At 41.9% G+C, this 18,484-nt stretch overlaps 1 protein-coding gene across 2 annotated transcripts in view; it reads left to right on the top strand.

Annotated features, from left to right (window-relative positions):
• The first annotated feature begins 12,921 nt into the window (after positions 1 to 12,921).
• SYDE2 (synapse defective Rho GTPase homolog 2) overlaps positions 12,922 to 18,484 on the top strand; it is a 48,034-nt gene continuing 42,471 nt past the window's right edge. The window contains exon 1 of one of the 2 annotated variants that reach the window (XM_059136361.1): positions 12,922 to 14,371. In XM_059136361.1, coding sequence (XP_058992344.1) covers positions 13,045 to 14,371 — 1,327 coding nt within the window. In that variant the 5' untranslated portion in view covers positions 12,922 to 13,044. The remainder of the gene's footprint in view (positions 14,372 to 18,484) is intronic. The other variant, XM_059136360.1, reaches the window with a different exon arrangement.

Here is an 18,484-nt window from a genome sequence, read left to right as displayed (position 1 = left end):
AAATAAATAAATAAAAATCTTTTTTTTAAATGTTGATTTTTTAAAAAAGATTTGCTTATTTTGGAGAGAGAGATTGCACACATGTGCAGAGGGGCAGAGGGAGAAGGAGAAGGAGAGAAGCAGACTTCCCACTGAGTGTGGAGCCTACCTTGGGCTTGATCTCATGACCCATGAAATCACGCTCTGTGCCAAAATCAAGACTCAGACACTTAACCAACTGAGTTACCCAGACACCCATATATATATATATATATATATATATATATATGTATATAATTTTTTTTTTTTTTTAACAATTGATTGGGCTCGGTCAAGACTGTAGATTTCAACCCACCTTATGTGGGCTCTGACGCTCAGATCAGCTCAGCAAATCCAGCCTTCCAGCACAGTTCAGATTTGTCCCTCATATGGGTTGTCTCATAGTCACTTTGGGATCTGGGTGGTGGTGTATCCATTAGTTCAGTTCTCAATGTCTTCAGTGCGCGAATCAAGATCCGGTCCACACATGTGCAGTCAGTGGTAAGCTCCTGGCATCCTTAAAAACTCTTTCTCATTCCACTCAGGCTGCTATAGTAAGAATACCATAGATGGATAGACTGGGTGGCTTAGACAACATTTATTTTTCATGGTTTCTTTATCATGGTTCTGGAGCATGGGAATTCCAAGATAAAGGCACCAACAGGTTGGTGTCTAATAAGAAACTACTTCCTGGTTCACACATGGCCATCTTCTGTGTATCCTAACGTGGAAGGGATGAGGGAGACATTTGGGGTCTTAATAAAGGTACCCTTCCCATTTGTGTGAGCTCCAGCCTCATGACCTACCCACTTCTCAAAGGTCCCACCTCCTAATGGCATCATAATGGGGGTTATATTTCAACAAGTGAATTGTGCAGAGACACAAGCACCTAGCCTATGGCACAATCTCTCAGGCTCTTTTTATTTTCTGGGCATTGTCTATTTTGGTCCTCGGCCCCCCCGAGCTGAGGCTTCAGTGCCCTCACTCTACCGCACACTACTGTTACTGTGCTTGCATTCAGGGTCAAGCACCAAAAGGATGGAGAGAGAGAAACACCCAATGGGGGGGTCTGTCCCACCCTCTGTGAGGCCACAGCTCCACCATTCAGGGAGAAAGATTTCCTTCCTTTAGACCACCATGTCACCCTCACAGGCATGCTTGGGAGGTGGAGCGCAGGAGAACAGAGAGGAAAAAAGTCCTAGGGGTTTCTGCACTTTCTCTGAGAATTGGGAATTCCTTTTCACCTCTTTGAAAGACTAGAGGGCTTCTCCCGAAACTTTCCTTTTGGGGCCCCAGGGTCATTTCCAAGTGTGAAGCTGCCTTGTATTTGGGTCAAGGAATACTGGCCCAGTTTGGTGGTGCTTTGAACTCTGTGCTTTTTCCAATCCGTTTGCTTCTGTTTAGTTTTCAGAGTCTTTAAAGAGGTGCTGTGTGCATTGTGTCCATGTTCTGTAATTAAAAGAGAGAGTGAACATTTTATCTACAACCTTAGTCGGACTTTTTGCATTGCAGATATTCTACGGTATTTGTCTGACAGCATTCTAAGGGGGAACTATCTAGATCTGTGGGAATATGTTCAGTTTTCATTAATAAGTTTTATCTGAGAAAGACTTGTTTCTCTCTGTCTGTAGTATGTAGACCGAATATAACTGTGATTCATATATTAAATATGCATTTATTTAATTTACTCCTGGGGTAAACAGAGACATAAAACTTATTATACCTTCAGGCAGTCTTGACATATGCATTGAACTTTGCTTAGGAGCTTTGTTCCCTTTTTATTTGAACAATCTTTGGGTATGTAATTATGAGGTTGCTGACTGGTGTGCATAGTTTAAAAAAAAAAAAGTTTTCAGATAAGTGAACTTCTGCATTTAAAGAAAAACATTTTTCCCCCAGTGTAATTTCACAAAGATACTGGTAGAAATGACATTCTTTATTGGGCCATTTAAAATTCTTGTTGTAAAATAAGTTTTTATGTTTTCATTCCTCAGACATGTTCGATCAAATACACTAGCAAGTACCATGTCCATGTTTATAATAAAACACCACGCTCTAAGATAATTGTTCTGTATGACCAGAATATTATTTTAATACTTCTAATGAGGTTGTTGAAATATTGAAAAACACAGTTTCCCAGCAGTAACTATCCTTCATGTGGAAATGTGGGTATGTGTGTTTGGGGCTGGGAAAATGGTTACATGAGCTTCTTTTCTCAGTTATCTGAGGTAACACACAAGTTAGCCTTGATAGTATTTTTTTAAATGTGAAACCCACTTCCATGGCCAAAGGGTTAAAAGCAAGACCGGGAGACAAGGATGAAGCAGTGATTTTTTCATTATGCAGCACCTAAGTGGTTCAGTCATTTAAGCATCTGGCTTTGGCTCAAGTCATGGTATCAGGATCCTGGGTTCAATCCCTGGTTCAGGATCCTGCTTCTCCCTCTCCCTGCTCATACTTATGCTCTCTCTCTCAAATGACCTTCATCATTTCTTGACCTGAGAAAACAGTTGTTCCCTTTTAATAGGCAAGCATGGTCGTTTGGTTGCTACACCTGGAATGGTCCTCTCATTGTCAGGATCTGCCTGATCCTGGTGGGCTCTGAGTTTGGACCCTGCCAGAGATATGTGATGTCAAGTTGTCTTTACATGAAACTCATTTTTTTAAAATTTGTTATTTATTTGAGAGAGCGAGCATGAGCATGAGCAGGGGGAGTTGAGAGGGAGAGGGAGAGGGAGAAGCCAGCTCCCCACTGAGCAGGGGGTATACCCAGCAGTGCATGTCTAGGTATACCCAGGAAAATTGTCACCATGCTTCATCTTAAATGAATCCATAGAATGATGATTTTGTTTATTCTGGTGATAAAACAGAAAGTCTTATTCTTTATCTTGAATGCATTAGTAGTGGGAGAAAGAACTTTATTCACCCTTGGATAAGTTGTTTAGTAAAAATGGTAGGAAGATATGTTTTGTGAACAGGAATGTGACTTGAGACCAGTGTCCAGACTTCAAAAGATGCATAAAGATGTGCAGTGCTGGGGCCTGTGGGAGAACAAAACACAGTCCCAGACTTCAAGAAAAATAGAATGCAAAAAAACATTTCTTTGATGATTACTGTCTTATGATTAATAAACAGAGACAGAACTTTTTAGAGCAAAGAAACTGTCCAAACTTCATGATGTGATTTTTCACTATTATCACAAATATGCATAAAGCTAAATCTTTGGTTGCCTAATTTACATATCTTTAACCCTTTGAAAACATATTACTTTATTTTTATTTTTTATTATTTACTTTTTAAAAAGATTTATTTATTTATTTATTTATTTATTTGAGAGAGAGAGAGCTAGGTGAGGGGCAGAGGCAGAGGGAGAGAGAGAATCCACAAGCAGACTCCCTGCTGAGCACAGAGCCCCCATGCAGGGGGCTCCATGCCAGGACCATGAGATCATGACCTGAGCAGAAATTAAGATTTGGCCACTCAACTCACTGAGCTGCCCAGGTGCCCCAAAACATATTACTTAAAAATCTTCCTCCCTCTCTTTCCTTTTTAAAGGATTTTATTTCTTTATTTGACAGAGAGACAGAGAGCACGAGTGGGGACAGAGGGAGAGGGAGAAGCATACTCCTTGCTGAGCAAGGAGCCCTATACCGGACTCGATAACAGGATCCGGGATCACAACTCCAGCCGAAGGCAGACACTTAACTCTTTAAGAGAACCTATTTGTTTTAGTCTGCATACACTGGTGCTGTGACAAAACACAGTAGGCTAGGTGATTTAGCCAACAGAAATAAATTTTCCTACAATTCTTGAGGCTACGAGTCCGAGGTCAGTGTGTCAGAACGGTCAGTTGCTGGAAGGGTTCTTCCTTGGCTTGTGGAGGATGGCCTTCTCACTGTGTGCCCATCCCATAGACTGGATGTTTGTGTCTATTAGGACCCCCTAATTCATATGTTAAATCTTAAGGCCCAAGGTATTTGGGTAGAATTTAGAGGTGGGCCCTTGCAAGGTGATTAGATCCTGAAGGTGGAATGGAATTAGTGCTCTTCCAAAAGAGACTCCAGAAGTTTCCTTGCTCCTTCCATCATGTAAGGATACAGAGAAAAGCCAGTCCTATATGAACCTGGAAGTGGGCTCCCACCAGACACGAAGTCTATTGGTGCCTTGATCTTAGACTCCCTGACCTCCAGAACTGTGAGAAATAAATGTTCATTGTTTATAAGCCACCCAGTCTGTGGTATTTCTGTGACAGCAGCCCAAATAGACTAAGACAGCTCACATGGACGTTCCTTGGTCTGTCTCCCAGACGGGAATCAAGTTGTCTGTTGTCCCTTCTTATAAAGACGTGAATCCCATCAGACCAGGGTCTGTCCCTTGCAACCCAAAGGCCCTACTTCCAGACACCATCACATTGAGGGGCCAACATATACAATCTGGGAAGACACAATTCAACTCTTCAGTCCATGACACCACCTGAAATTTCTTGAAATTTCTTAGGATCCACTGTTTCTACACTGAATGGACGTTTCTATCTTTGCATATACTGTGCTCCCCTTTCTTGTATGTGACTGATACCTTACCACAATTTAAGTTAGAAACTGAAATAAAATGGAGATTTTTTTCTAAAGTAAAACCATTGTAGGTATTAATAGTGACATGTGCTGTTATGAAAATGAGCTTGGGAGGAAAATAATTGGTTTTATATAATATTAAGAGTCTAGCATACTTTCTGGATTACCTGAAATAGTGAATTAATAAGTGCTTATCTGAAGTTTCCTCTTTACACACACCTGAATAATCAGAAGATGATTTTTAATCAAGAGAGACATCATTAGGCAGTATTTGCTTTCTTTTCCCCCCAAATTTGTTCCCTGCTAGTCTAAAACATGAAGTAATATATAACTCCTTACCTAGTACCTTAAAGAAAAATCCTCTGCTAAAAGAATACAAAAGGCTAAATATGTGTTTACTTACTTATCTCTTTTGGTGTAATTATGGCTTTTCTTAGTAGCTTCTTGCCTATAAGTAATGCTCTTTCATTTTGTTTACATGAAAGAACTGTGAGTTTCCAGTAGGAGATGAAAGGAAGCTATTTCTATGTGCTGAAAATGTTTTTGCTTTTTTTTTTTTTTTTTTTTTTTTTTTTTTTGTGGTAGTGAGAGGTTGAGGTTGCTTATTTAATTTTGTAAGTCTGCATTTGAACCCATTTGGTAATTGATAGAGAAAAGTAAACTTTAAGTAAGAAAATTTTTATTTGTATTTATTTGTTGGATATGTAGAATTGAATGCATTATTGAAAAGCTGGGATTTGGTATGTGAAAAACATTTCTGACAGTGAATACCCAATGAAACACATTTTGAACTGTTCTTATTTGCATCTACAATCTTCTCTTAATGCTTCCCTTAAAACCTTTGCTTTTGAACTGACATTTTCCATTAACATTAGTGGGAATATAGTTAAACTTAAAAGGGCAGAGAAATACTGCTCCTTTGTTTAAAAAATGGAGATATAATTTGCTTACTATAAAATGAACCATTCTAAGAAACACATCAGTGGTTTCTTGTGTATTTACAAGGCTGTGCAAACATTACTGCAATCTAATTCAAGAATGCTCTCATCATTCTAACAAGAAACTCACAGCCTTCAAGCAATCAATCCTCATTCCTCACTTCTCTCAGCCCTAGGCAACCAGTAATCTACTTTCTGTCTCTATTGATTTTCTTGTTGGACAGTTCATGGAAATGGAATAGTACAATATATGGCCTTTTGTGGCTGACTTTTTTGACTTAGTATAATTAATTCAAGGTTACCTCTTTTAATTTTCTTTAAGATACCTCATAGAATAATAGCAATCAGTTTTACCATGAAGGAAATGGTAACATACGTTAACTTGCTCTTGGGCATGAAGATCTCATATTCATTTAACGAATACATATGGAACATCTACACATGCCAGAAATATTCTACAAAGTGGGGTTATGGCATTTAGTGGTGATGGTGGTGGACTCATAGACATCTAATGTAATACTAACTAGAAATAAGTATAGTGAAGAAAAAGAAAAAGAAAAAGAAAGCAAAATGAATGGAGAGGAAGTGTCAGGGTTATTATTTTAAGTAAAATGGTCAAGGAAGGGCCCTCTGAGCAGATGACATTTGAGCTGAGACTTGAGGAATTCACACAGAGGGAACAGCAAATGCAAAGGCTCAGAGACAGGAGTGTGTTTGGTGTGTTGGAGGAACACGGAAGCCAGTGTGATTGGAGGGCAGTGAGAGGAGGAAGGGGAGGAGACAGGTAGGAGGGCGGAGAGTTGACCTCCCGTAGGCACAGGGGCAACATCTCATGGGTCCAGAGGGGACCCGAGGTGGAATTTCAGAGGGCAAGTAATGCCAGCTGGGAGATCTGGTGGTGGGAGGTTGAAGCCATTCTCCCCTGAATGTTTCTGTCCCCTTAGTTCACAAAAAAAGAGAAGTGATAACTGACAGTGAGGAGGGGATAGAGTTGTCAAAAAGTTGAGAGAAAGACGGGAATGAATGGGCTAAGGGTATTTAGTGGTGTTATTTGGCAGCACTGAGGGACCAGGGGGAGGTTCTAGCGTGTTTTTCACCAGCCACTTAAGTCATCCAAGTATCAAGTATGAAGTTTGTGGGAAAGTTAGTTGTAACCAGGGTTGGAGTTTTGCCACGTGAGGAGGACAGTGGGGGAGAGGATGAGAGTTGGAATGTAGGCAAGGGAGTGATGGTATGAGGACTCGTGCATGCAACCCAAACGGAGAAGAAAGGACAGAAGAGGAGTGACGGACCGGAGGGACGGTGGGATCAAAATATAGTTGGAGCCTGAATGCTAAAAAGTAGGAAGTGGTGCCTAGAGTGTTTGCAGGTACTGGTTATGATGAAGTCTAATGTATGACTCAGACTGGGTGCCTGAGGTGGGTGGAGAACAAGATTATTAGAAAAGTTAAAAAAAAATAGCCCCCCCCCAAAAAAAACACCAAAAAATAAAATAGACCAGTTTATTGGATCGTTTTCATAAGTAACAAAATCCCAAATAATAATGACAGGAAAAATGGCAGAGAGATCGCGGGGCAGATGCTAGAATGAACAAAGGAGAGGTTGGCAGATGACAGCGAAAATCAGAGGTGGCAGGTGATATAGTTGAATGCTGTCTATTTCAAGAGAGAAGTGGATTTTCAGGAAGAAGGAGGAATAATGATCTGGACTTGGCAAAGCTGAGCAAGAGCTCCCTCACCACGATCTGTGGGTTTGGGGCATGTGACTGATCAGGATTAGGAGGGGAACTAGTTCTGTCTGATTTCAAATACTTTCTATTACACTACATCAGATTTGGATTAGAATTACGGTCTAGGGGCGCCTGGGTGGCTCAGTGGGTTAAGCCGCTGCCTTCAGCTCAGGTCATGATCCCAGGGTCCTGGGATCGAGTCCCACATCGGGCTCTCTGCTCAGCAGGGAGCCTGCTTCCTCCTCTCTCTCTCTCTGCCTGCCTCTCTGTCTACTTGTGATCTCTGTCTGTCAAATAAACAAATAAAAACTTTAAAAAAAAAAAAAAAGAATTACGGTCTAGACCTAGATTTCAATATTCTCGTGCAATCCCCGCAGTGTAAACCGTCTGGCCGCCCTCAAAATTATGTTGCTTTAAATAGTTGCCAAGATCCATTTGGAAAGTTAGATTCCTACTTAAAAGAAAAAAAGTCCATATCGTGCAGTTGGTTAATAGGTTGAAGAAACTGAATCCTGGCCTGTACTTTCCCATAGCCTGGATTTTATAATTGCAGCCCCCTGGTGCTAGCACGCTCCTCTGTTCTCTGCAGTTCCTGAAAACTGGTAATCAGACCTTGAGGTTGATCAAACTCAGGTTAATTTATGGTAAGAATACCCCACAGATGGTGGTTGGTACTCAACCAGAGGCCATATAATGTCAGGCTGTGCCTCCCTCTTGGTAATGTGAGTAGCCACTTGTGATTTTTGTCGAGCTCCATCATTAGATCCAGTATTTCATCAGAACAAAAAAATATGGCACTGGTTCTTTTTATTAGAATAACAGCTTTGAAACAAACAACTACTTCCCTCCATCAACTGTGAGTTACCCCGAGATACAAATCACTTAGGAGGGACAGGCTATCCCCTTAGTTCACTTCTAAAAGAGGCTCATCTGGGGCATCTGAGTGGCTCAGTGGGTTAAGCCTCTGCCTTAGGCTCAGGTCATGATCTCGGGGTCCTGGGATCCAGCCCCGCATCAGGCTCTCTGCTCAGCAGGGAGCCTGCTTCCCCCCATCCCCCCACCGCCTGCCTCACTACCTACTTGTACGCTCTCTCTCTCTCTGGCAAATAAATAAAAATCTTAAAAAAATAAATAAAAATAAAAAATAAAAGAGGCTCATCTGAGAGTGCCTGGATAAGGATGCATATATTTTACCTTTAAAATGTTGTAGTTTGTCCAACTTTTAAAATTAGACAGAATTTCTAGGATGGAATTGCACATTGTGGCTTAATACTTGCAGTTAAATGAGAATATATTACAGGATTTCATCCTAACACCTTTGAAGAGAACTACACAGAAAAGCATTCAAATCTTCAACAAGTATCTTTCTAATGATCCGCCCAATTCACAAAAGCTCAGAAATATTAAACTCTTCTGAAAGGTGACCAAATAATTTATGAAGACCAAGTTTTAGGTCAGTGCAGGTGACTATTATAGTGAATGGATATTCTATTTTTCTCTATAGGGAAATGTCCCAGGGCTGTAGACTATAGTGGTTTTGGAATCAGATAGATGAGGTTTGAATTCCCTTTCACTTATTATGGTAACTTTGAGAAACTTACTCTACACATCCTAAATATATGATAAGAAAATGTGAAATAGGGACACCTAGGTGGCTCAGTTGTTAAGCATCTGCCTTCGGCTTCAGGCCATGATCCCAGGGTCCTGGGATGGAGCCCCACATCAGGCTCCCTGTTCAGTGGGAAGCCTGCTTCTCCCTCTTCCATTCCCCCTGCTTATATTCCCTCTCTTGACATCTCTGTCAAATAAATAAAATCTTTGAAAAAAAAGTGTAAAATAGTGAATATTCTAAAACATGATATATTTCTAAAACATTAGGCAAAAGCCGCCTTTTTATTGCTTTGGTTCAAGGTAGGGGATGAGGTAAGGGACATGACTAATTGCCAAATATTAATTATGGAAAAAATTGACAAAAAAATGTTATATTGAGGACATGCCATCTTTGATTTTCAGGGCAGTGGCAGTGTGGTCAGTTTTGGGCTAGAACACTTTTACTCAATATTGATGGCCTGGCATCATGGCAGACCAGGCAGCTCTTTACCAGAGGATCCCTAGAAGCCAGCTGAGAAAGAAAGAGAGAGAGAGAGAGAGAGAGAGAGAGAACTGGGCAAATGCTGGAGTTAAATTTGTCCTTGGTTCCACTAAGACTCCAATGGAAGACTGAACAGCAGTGAGACAGAAGTGCACTCTAAATTGCTTAGAAAATAACCATAACATACCTAGACATTTGCTTTATATTACTGTTAAACTTAGCCCTCTGTCTCAACCTGCCCTGCTTCCCACTTCTTCCCCCAGACTGAGTCAGTACTACCCCATCCCTAGTTTGGCTCCCTGCCTTACTGGAGTCCTATTATCCCATAGTTGTTTCATCTTTTGTGACTGTGCCGACACAGTTGTTAATTCACAGGGCATCAACATGATTCCCAAGTCAGTGAGAAACAAGTACAAACACTGGAAAATGTATCTCCACCCCTTAATTTTTGTAGGAATCTGTTGACTAGAAACACATGAAAATTGAGATTACTGAGAGAATGGGGTGAAACGGTTAAAACACAAAAAGGATTTCATGAAGTTTAACTTATGTTCATATCTTGTCACCATCTTAATTGTATATGTAATGTAAATTCTGTGGGTACTGTCTTTGTAGTTACATTTTTATAAACTTTTTATTGAAGTGCAATACACATACACTGGGATTTGCAGTATCATATAGCCTTAACTGCCTTATTAACTTCTGTTGTGACCCTTTAAAAATTGTGAATTTATGTGATAGAACATTTTCTGCTTCTAAGTGGCATTAAGTTCAGTTGTGTTCAGACTTAGTCGTAATGTGTAGAACAATGTGTAGTATTTGATATGGGCCAATGTATTTATAACTCCTGAAATCAACAAGTTGACAAGTTGACAAGCTGAATTAAAGAAGTTCAACCTAGACCTTCAAGGTTATATTTTTGTGTTCATTTTTACACATATATGCAATTTATGGTATACTTCATAACTGTTAACTTACAAGAGTTGGAATTAAATAATTTCTGAGATAGAGATCGAATTGTGTTTACAGACACCATTATTGGCAGATTTACTGTCAGTCATTTCCTTTGGGAATATTTCCCTGGGACATAATTGTATGCCTTGATTATTCATTAAATAGCCTTTGCTCCATGGAATAAAAATACTGTAGGACTATAAATAGTAATGCATGCAAATTATAGTTTAACATTTCACAGTATTTCCCTAGATGAGGATTAAGATTATTTAACAAACAAAAGTATTTCTTATTCATAACTATGAGAATTTTATTTACTTTTAAAAATATTTTATTTATTGGGCGCCTGGGTGACTCTGTGGGTTAAGTCACTGCCTTCGGCTCGGGTCATGATCTCAGGGTCCTGGGATCGAGTCCTGCGTCGGGCTTTCTGTCTGCCTGCCTCTCTGTCTACTGTGATCTCTGTCTGTCAAATAAACAAATAAAAAAAAACTTAAAAAAAAATATTTTATTTATTTATTTATTTATTTGACTGAGAGAAATCACAAGTAGGCAAAGAGGCAGGCAGAGAGAAAGAGGAGCAGGCTCCCCATCGAGCAGAGAGACTGAGGCAGGACTCAATCCCAGGACCCTGAGATCATGACCTGACCGGAAGGCAGAGGCTTAACCCACTGAGCCACCCAGGCGCCCTCTAAGAGAATTTTAAAACAACACTAATATAATATGGTCTAGTGGAGAGTTAGGCAATAGACTGGAAATAAAGCTGTTCGTTTCCTCTAAATTAAAACTGACATTAATTCAAAAATATTTATTTATCATAAAAGATGCTATACTTATGCTCTGTGGAGAATACAGAAGTCAATTACAAATAGTCTCTGCTCATAAGGATTTTATGAATTTTCTGGCAGGAGAGATAAGGCATACTTTGTAGAAAACAAAAACCAATAAATACACTATGAATGGCTATGAATAAAGTACTCCTGGAGTTTGGAAGAATGAGAGATCATGTCCTCTGAAATATCAGAGATGACTTCTGAGAGAAGGCGTCTTAAAGGATGGGTAACATTTTTGTGAATGGAGATGCAAGACGCAGGTAAAATTATTCAAGGAGGTAGGGACTAGATACTAAAGAAAGTGGTATATGCCAAAGCACATTTAGAGATCGGAGTCTTTAACTGGTGGGGGAAAATGAAACTTACATAAATATATTTGGAAATTGGATAACTTAGGACCAAATTCTTTTTTTTTTTTTTCCCCCAAGTTACTTCTGTCCAAGATGGGGCCTGTGGGGCTCCAACCTACCACCCTGAGGTCGAATTGCATGCCCTAGTGATGGGGCCAGCCAGATGCCCCAAGACTAAATTCTTTTATTTAGTTATGTAAGCATTCATTTATTCAACAAGTATTTCTTTAATTCTTATCATGTGCGAGTATTGTGCTGGGAGTTAGAGGAGTACATTCATGAGCTAATCAGACAAAGGCCCTTTTCTAATATGTAAACATTAAAAAAAAAAGTAATTGGGGGCATCTGGGTGGCTCAGTCAGTGAAGTGTCTGACCTGGGCTCAGGTCAGGATCTCAGGGTCCTGGGATGGAGTCCTGTGGTGCATGGGGCTTGGGCTCAGAGGGAAATCAGCTTCTCCCTCTCCTGCCCCCTCCCCAACTTGCCCTAATAAATAAATAAAATCTTAAAAAAAAAAAAAAGTAACTGAAATCAGAGATGACAGCAGTGATGATTCTTACCAATCAGGGATAGGTCCATTCACCTGTGGCAACTCAAGGTACTGTGCAACTGTTACACAGAATACAGGATTTAATGTTTTAAAGAGAGTTGGTATTTCCAACTAACACTGTTTCCCAATTTTGCCCAATTTTTTCTCAACCAAGTTTTCATTAAAATGAAGTGTTAGAGGGCTGAAAGTCAGGGCACTATTCTGCGTCTCCATTTTACAAGTTTTGGTTGATAATCAGAATTTTGTGGTAGTATGCATTCATTAAAGAAAGAAAGACGGGGACAAAGTGGTGGTTTTGGGGGCAAAAGGATTCTTCCTCACTGAAAAGAAATCTCTGCAAATTTTCTTTAAATAGCTGGCTCTCCGTGTCGTTAAAATGATTAGGAATGTTTCTAGAACACATTGCACTCAATGAGATACACCTGTACTCACACTGTGTCCGTCAAAACGATTTTTGTTTTCTCTCAAGCTGGGACTTGTTACCTTAGACACGCCTCATGCAATGGTGGCAATAGGCAGGGGGTGAAGGTGACGGGGTGGCAGCCAGGAGGGCACTTTCCCTTTCTCCAAAACTTTGCCGCCTTCTCGCTCATTCTTTTTTCTGCCTCAACTTTCACTGTCTACCTATCCCCCGCGCCGCCCCATTCCTCCCCACCCTCTGGGCGCTCCCTCTCGGGTCCCCGGGTCTCCGTTAGGTCACTCTGGCCCTCCTCGCCTCCCGCCCTCCGCCTCGCCCCGCGCCCACCCCAGGGAGCGCAGCTCCGCCGCTCGCAGACTGCGCGCCCCGTCGCGGCCCGAGGCTCCGGGGCATGCGCTCTGCGGCGCCGCCGCCCTCCCCCACCCCTTCCCGCGGCAGAGTTATGCCAAGTATGTGAGGAGCCCGCGAGGGCTAGCGCCGGTCATGGGGAGCCGCCGCCGTCGCCGCCGCCTCCGCGAGCACAGATTTTCCCCGAACTGGGTTCCGTCCTCTTCCCGCAGCGGGGGCGAGCCTGGGTGTTGAGGCGGAAGGGATGGCGGACCCCCTGAGAAGGACGCTGTCCAGGCTCCGGGGGAGGCGGAGCCCCCGCGCCGCCGGGGGGCTCGGGCTCCGGGCGGCCGCTGCAGCTACCGTGGCGGCCTCCGCGGTTGCCGAGGGAGACGCCGGCCGTGCTCCGGACGCCCGCCCAGGCAAGCACGCCCGCGCAGCCCGGCCGAGCCTGGAGCAGCCGTCGCCGTCGCCGCACGCGTGGGCTCCCGAGGCGCGGGTCCCCGGAGGGCGCCCGGAGCAGTGGGGAGCGCTCGGGCCTCGTCAGCGCGGCGGGAAGGAGGCCTTCTCCTCGGGTGGCGGGCTTCCTCGCGCCTGTCTGCACGCCCCGCCGGGCTCCGAAGGCAGCGGAGAGGAGGAGGACGACCGGGAGGACGACGCCGACTACTACGAGAACCTGCCCGGCGGCTCCCACTCGGCGCCCAAGCCTAAGGGGGCGGAGGCGGAGCGGTGGCCCCCGCCTCCCCCGGCGGCGGGCTCCTCCCCGGGGGCGGAGGGCGGCCGCCAGGAGACAGGCAGGCTGCAGACCCAGTTGCGAGAGGCCTATTATCTGCTGATCCAGGCCATGCACGACCTGCCCCCTGACTCGGGCGCGCGGCGGGGCGACAGGGGTTGGGCGGATCGCGGCTGCCTTGTGGGAGCCCGGGCGCTGGGCCAGCCGCCTTCCCCCTGCGGCGCTGCGGACCGCCGAGCCTGCCCCCAAGACTGGCAGCGGGGAGGCGGTGGCCGCCCTTGGCAGCAGGTGTCCCCGCCCCGGTCGCCTCCGAGGGAGTCGGGGAAAGGCCGCCTGCGGACTCCTCGGATGCGGCTGTCCTGCAGCAGAAGCCTCGAGAGCCTCCGGGTGGGTGCCAAGCCTCTTCCCTTCCAGCGGTGGCCGAGCGACAGCTGGATCAGGTGCGGCGCGCGCGGAGACCTGGACGAGCCCCCGCCACGTGGAGGCGGGATGGACGGCTGGAGCGGAGGCAGCGTCCCGGCCGCCGCGCCCTCCGGCCTCCTGACTTCCCGCTCCAGGGACCCCGGCCGCTCCTCAGGAAGCCCTTTCAGGGAACCTGCGGGGTCCGCTGTGCTACGCAGCGGCAAAGAAAATGGCCAGGAGGGGCTCCCCTTTCTCAAGCCTCCCGCGGTGACAGTCAAGAAGCTGCAGAAGTGGATGTACAAAGGACGTCTGCTGTCCTTGGGAATGAAGGGTCGCTCCCGGGGGGCACCCCCCAAAGTCACGGGAGCGCAGGCAACCTCTCCAAATCTGGGCCCTTTGAAAATGCATGAGAGCCAAGTCCTCTCTGTGCCTCCAGACCAAAGAATTACGTTAACAGGTAGGTTATTTTGCAATCAGAATGCTAACACTGCGTCTTAATCTTTACTACCTGGGCTTCTGTTTTAAGAGCGAAGAATAAGGTATGTTTTTGCAGACAGGTACGTGCCGGTGCCAAAGTGAGTGTCACGTAAGTGGCAGCTGAGTGCCCCGGGTTACTTAGTATAATGCGTTCACTTGTTTGGCCTTTTTCTTTTTTCTTTCCTTCTTTCCTCCCTCCTTCCCTCCCTTCTTTTCTTCCTTCTTTCCTTTCCGTTTTTTGTTTTGTTTTGTTTTTAAGACAGTGGCATGAGGAGGACCTTGGGATTTTTGATTTTTCTTCCCGAAGAACCAGTGTGCCTACTCTCAGCAGGACAGTGAGTAAAGGTTAAGTTCACCACATGCTTTTAGTATAGAGTTGGCGGTGCTGCCTTGATTTTTATTCTTTGTGGCTCTAGGCAAATCCGTAGACTTTGTGGAGTTTGTGAATTTGAACTTGATCCAAGGTAGACTTTATGGGCTTCATAAACTGTCATTTTACTCATTACGCATCCTCCCCCCCCCCTCGCCCCCCAGGCCGGCGTGCGCACAGCACAGACACACACAACCCAACCCCAAACTAAACCAAACCAACAAACAAAAACTACCAACTAAAATTTCTTTTTAGTCAAGTAGGATTTCACATACTTCTCTCCACCTTTCCTCCTTCCTCCCTCCCACAAAAAAACTAACAAAGTGAGTAATCTTTTTATTGTGGAAAATCAAGGGCACTAGTATTTTAATCAAAAAAAGATGTCACCTGTGGTTCTAAGGAAGTGTAGACTTTTTTACAGTCATTTGTAAACTTAACTATATTTGCCCTTATAAAATAGGATTTTGCTCCCAGCTTTGTATGTACATGATTTTTAATTTTCGCTGAAGGTTTAGAGTGCCAGTTTTAGAAATCTTTTAATTATGCTGTAAGTAGTAAAAATTCTTTCCTGAAAGAAGTATAATACCTTCAAACTGAGTCCAAAACAACGTGATCCTTTGAAGTACAATCTTAAATACAAAGACTTTTTAGTGAACATAAAGACGTACATGTCATTAATTCTCTAAAAAATACTGGATGGTGAAATGTAAAAAGTATTCAGAGTACTTGTCATTTTCTCTGGTAAGAATTACAGATTCTCCAGGGCTGGGTTTATACACATTAACTTTGTTTAACCACTAAATACAAAACAGTGGGGAGAAACAAAGTTCACAAAACTTCTTATCACACAGTGAAGACAAATCAAATGATTCATTTAAAGCTTATACAAATTTGGAATTTTTTTTGAATCTATAAATCTCTAATCCATACCTGTCAATTTTTTTCCTCAAATTTATTCCATTTCACTTGAATAAAAGGATAAAAGGATGAAAATTTTTTTGTAAAGAGAGATGTACTTTATGCTAAATTTATATTAAAATCATGCATTTGCAGGTTTAAAAGAATTTGTAATCATATTTTATTGCCACTGTATCTTTACTTCCCATGATTTGGTTCAGTTAACTCTTTGTAAGCTTGTTAAATTTCAGCCATAGCAAAAATCTGCATAAAACAAATATTTTATACTCTTTTGTTGCAAAGGTTAAACATGCAAAGTCTGATGGCTTTTAAGGCCTTAAGTTATAAATATTCAAGGACTTTAAAAGTAATAAATTAATAAATGTAGTAATGCTTAACAATGAATTCATTGAATTTTTTTAATTGAGAAACTAATTAAATGGAAGTAACTTTAAAAGAAGTTAAAATGAAACATTAGAATCCCTATGTGGTATTATTTTAGATATTTTACAAGGAATCTAAGCAAAAGCTTGGATAATTTCTGGTTTATTTTATTTTATTTTTTAAAGATTTTTATTTATTTATTTGACAGAGAGAGATCACAAGTAGGCAGAGAGGCAGGCAGAGAGGGAAAGGGGGAAGCAGGCTCCTTGCTATTTCAAATCTTTAGGAAAGATAAAAATAATGTGTAATGCTTACATATCTAGTATAGATTTGGAGAGCTAATTTTGTTTTTTAACTATTTTTCATGAAGGTTAGTTTAACTTATTAAAACCATTCTGGATACTTTATGCGGTTCTCATATGACCCCTCCCTCCACCCAGGTATGACATTTGTCATTTAACAACAATAAAAGAAACAGGTTAAGTAGTTTGCCCAAGGTCACACAAACTAGTATATGGTTTGTATATACTAGGGTATGGATTCAAACAATTACATAGATTCAGACTTAACGTCTTTATGACTCCAAAACCTGTATTTATTTAAGGTCAGACAGATGCTAAAGTTCTTTAGAGGTCTGACCCAACAAATTTTATCACGTTGCTTGGATTGAGGACATGAATGGAATTTCAATAAGGTTCAGAAATGTAACTGCCTCAAAGTTGCAAAGATGAAGGAGTTCACGTAGATTTTAAGACAATTTTTAAATCAATACATCTATTTTAAACCTTTACCTTAAATAACTTCAGATTGATGTTACATGGATTCTGGTTTTGTTTTGTTTTTTAAATATCTTTTCCGGATTCTACTTTACAGTCATATTTTCTAAAATTTAATTGGGCAGTCCAAATGAAGCAGTACATTTTAGATTGTATAAAGATGTTAGACTAAAAGGTTAATATCATACATTTCTATGCAGTGCAGTATTCTTTGTGAGGATATTTTGTTTTAAAAAAAGTTACAGAATTTATAATATAGGAACGTATAATGGGACAGAGATACCTAATCTACCTAATATTTAGGTATTTGGGAAATTTTTGAGACTCTATAACAAATGGAAGCCAAAATGATTTTCTGTTTTGATCTGGTTCCTCCTAAGAACCTCTCAAACTTTAGGGAGTATAACAGTGCCAGTAACTTGGTGCATTGGGTATGTAGTATTCACAGATTGGCCAATTTGTTCTTAATTGAGATGATTATTTAAGAAATCTAAAGTCATTACACATGATAAATATTGTCAAGTTTCTGCAAGCCTTAAGATTACAAAGGAATTTTAATTTGCCAACTATAGTTCATTAAAAGTCTTTATAAATAAATTTAATTAGCATATAGTACTCAGAAATAAATTCAAAAACACTAGGTTAAACTATTTCAGCCTTTTACTGCTTTAAAAGTAGCCTTTTTAAAAAAGGTTTTATTTATTCATTTGAGACAGATATAGAGCATGAGCAGGAGGAGGGGCAGAGGGAGAAGCAGAAGTAGGGTTTCTGATGAGCAGGGAGCCAGATGTGGGACTTGATCCCAGGACCCCAAGATCATGACCTGAGCCGGAGGCAGAGGCTTAATCATCTGAGCCACCCAGAAGCCCCTAAAATTAGCCTATTTTGACTCTACTTTTGCTACTACACTCTCTGTGAAAGGAAATTTTGTCTAAAAAAATTTTAGGCAGTTCTCTTAAAATAGTATAATTAACTGGTTTAATCTCATGTAATAAACCTTAAAGGGAAGTTGACATTTAAAATGTGGAGTCCCATCTATTTCTTCTTTTTTCTCAAGTATTTGTAGCTCTGGTTTCTTATCTTTTTGAGCTACATGATCTTTATGGATTTTTTTCAACAAATTCTTTTATGCATGAGCCCTCTTCACAATTAGTGGCAATATGCATATAATTTTTGACTGTCTTCTAGTTTTATTTTTATTTGTTTTGTTTATTTTTTTGAAAAGATTTTATTCATTTGAGAGAGAGTGTGAGGCTGCTTACAAGCAGGGGGGGTGCAGAGGGAGAGGGAGAGTGAGAAGCAGGCTCCCAGCTGAGCAGGGAGCCCCATGTGGGGCTTCATCCCAGGACCCTGGGATCATGACCTGAGCCAAAGGTAGATGCTTAACTGACTGAACCATTCAGGCACCGCTGCCTTCTAGCGTTAAATTTAAATACCCCTCTGAGAAATTCTGCCATTGTGGCCCTAGGAGCAAGTCCAATTGCCTTTTTTTTTTTTTTTTTTTTTGAAAGAGTGCCATAGAACATTGGAGTTGCTGGTGGCAGGAAAACTCTGAGAATTACAAAGGCAGCAGAAAATAGTGTGTTGATTTGAAAGTCCTACATTTCTAAGTGGAGTTTATTTTTTGAGAATTGCCAAGGCTGTTTTCTAGACCATTGCCACTCAA

This window comes from Mustela lutreola, chromosome 10, assembly GCF_030435805.1.
Source record: "Mustela lutreola isolate mMusLut2 chromosome 10, mMusLut2.pri, whole genome shotgun sequence".
Classification (NCBI taxonomy): domain Eukaryota; kingdom Metazoa; phylum Chordata; class Mammalia; order Carnivora; family Mustelidae; genus Mustela; species Mustela lutreola.
This window is presented reverse-complemented; position numbering and strand designations above follow the sequence as displayed.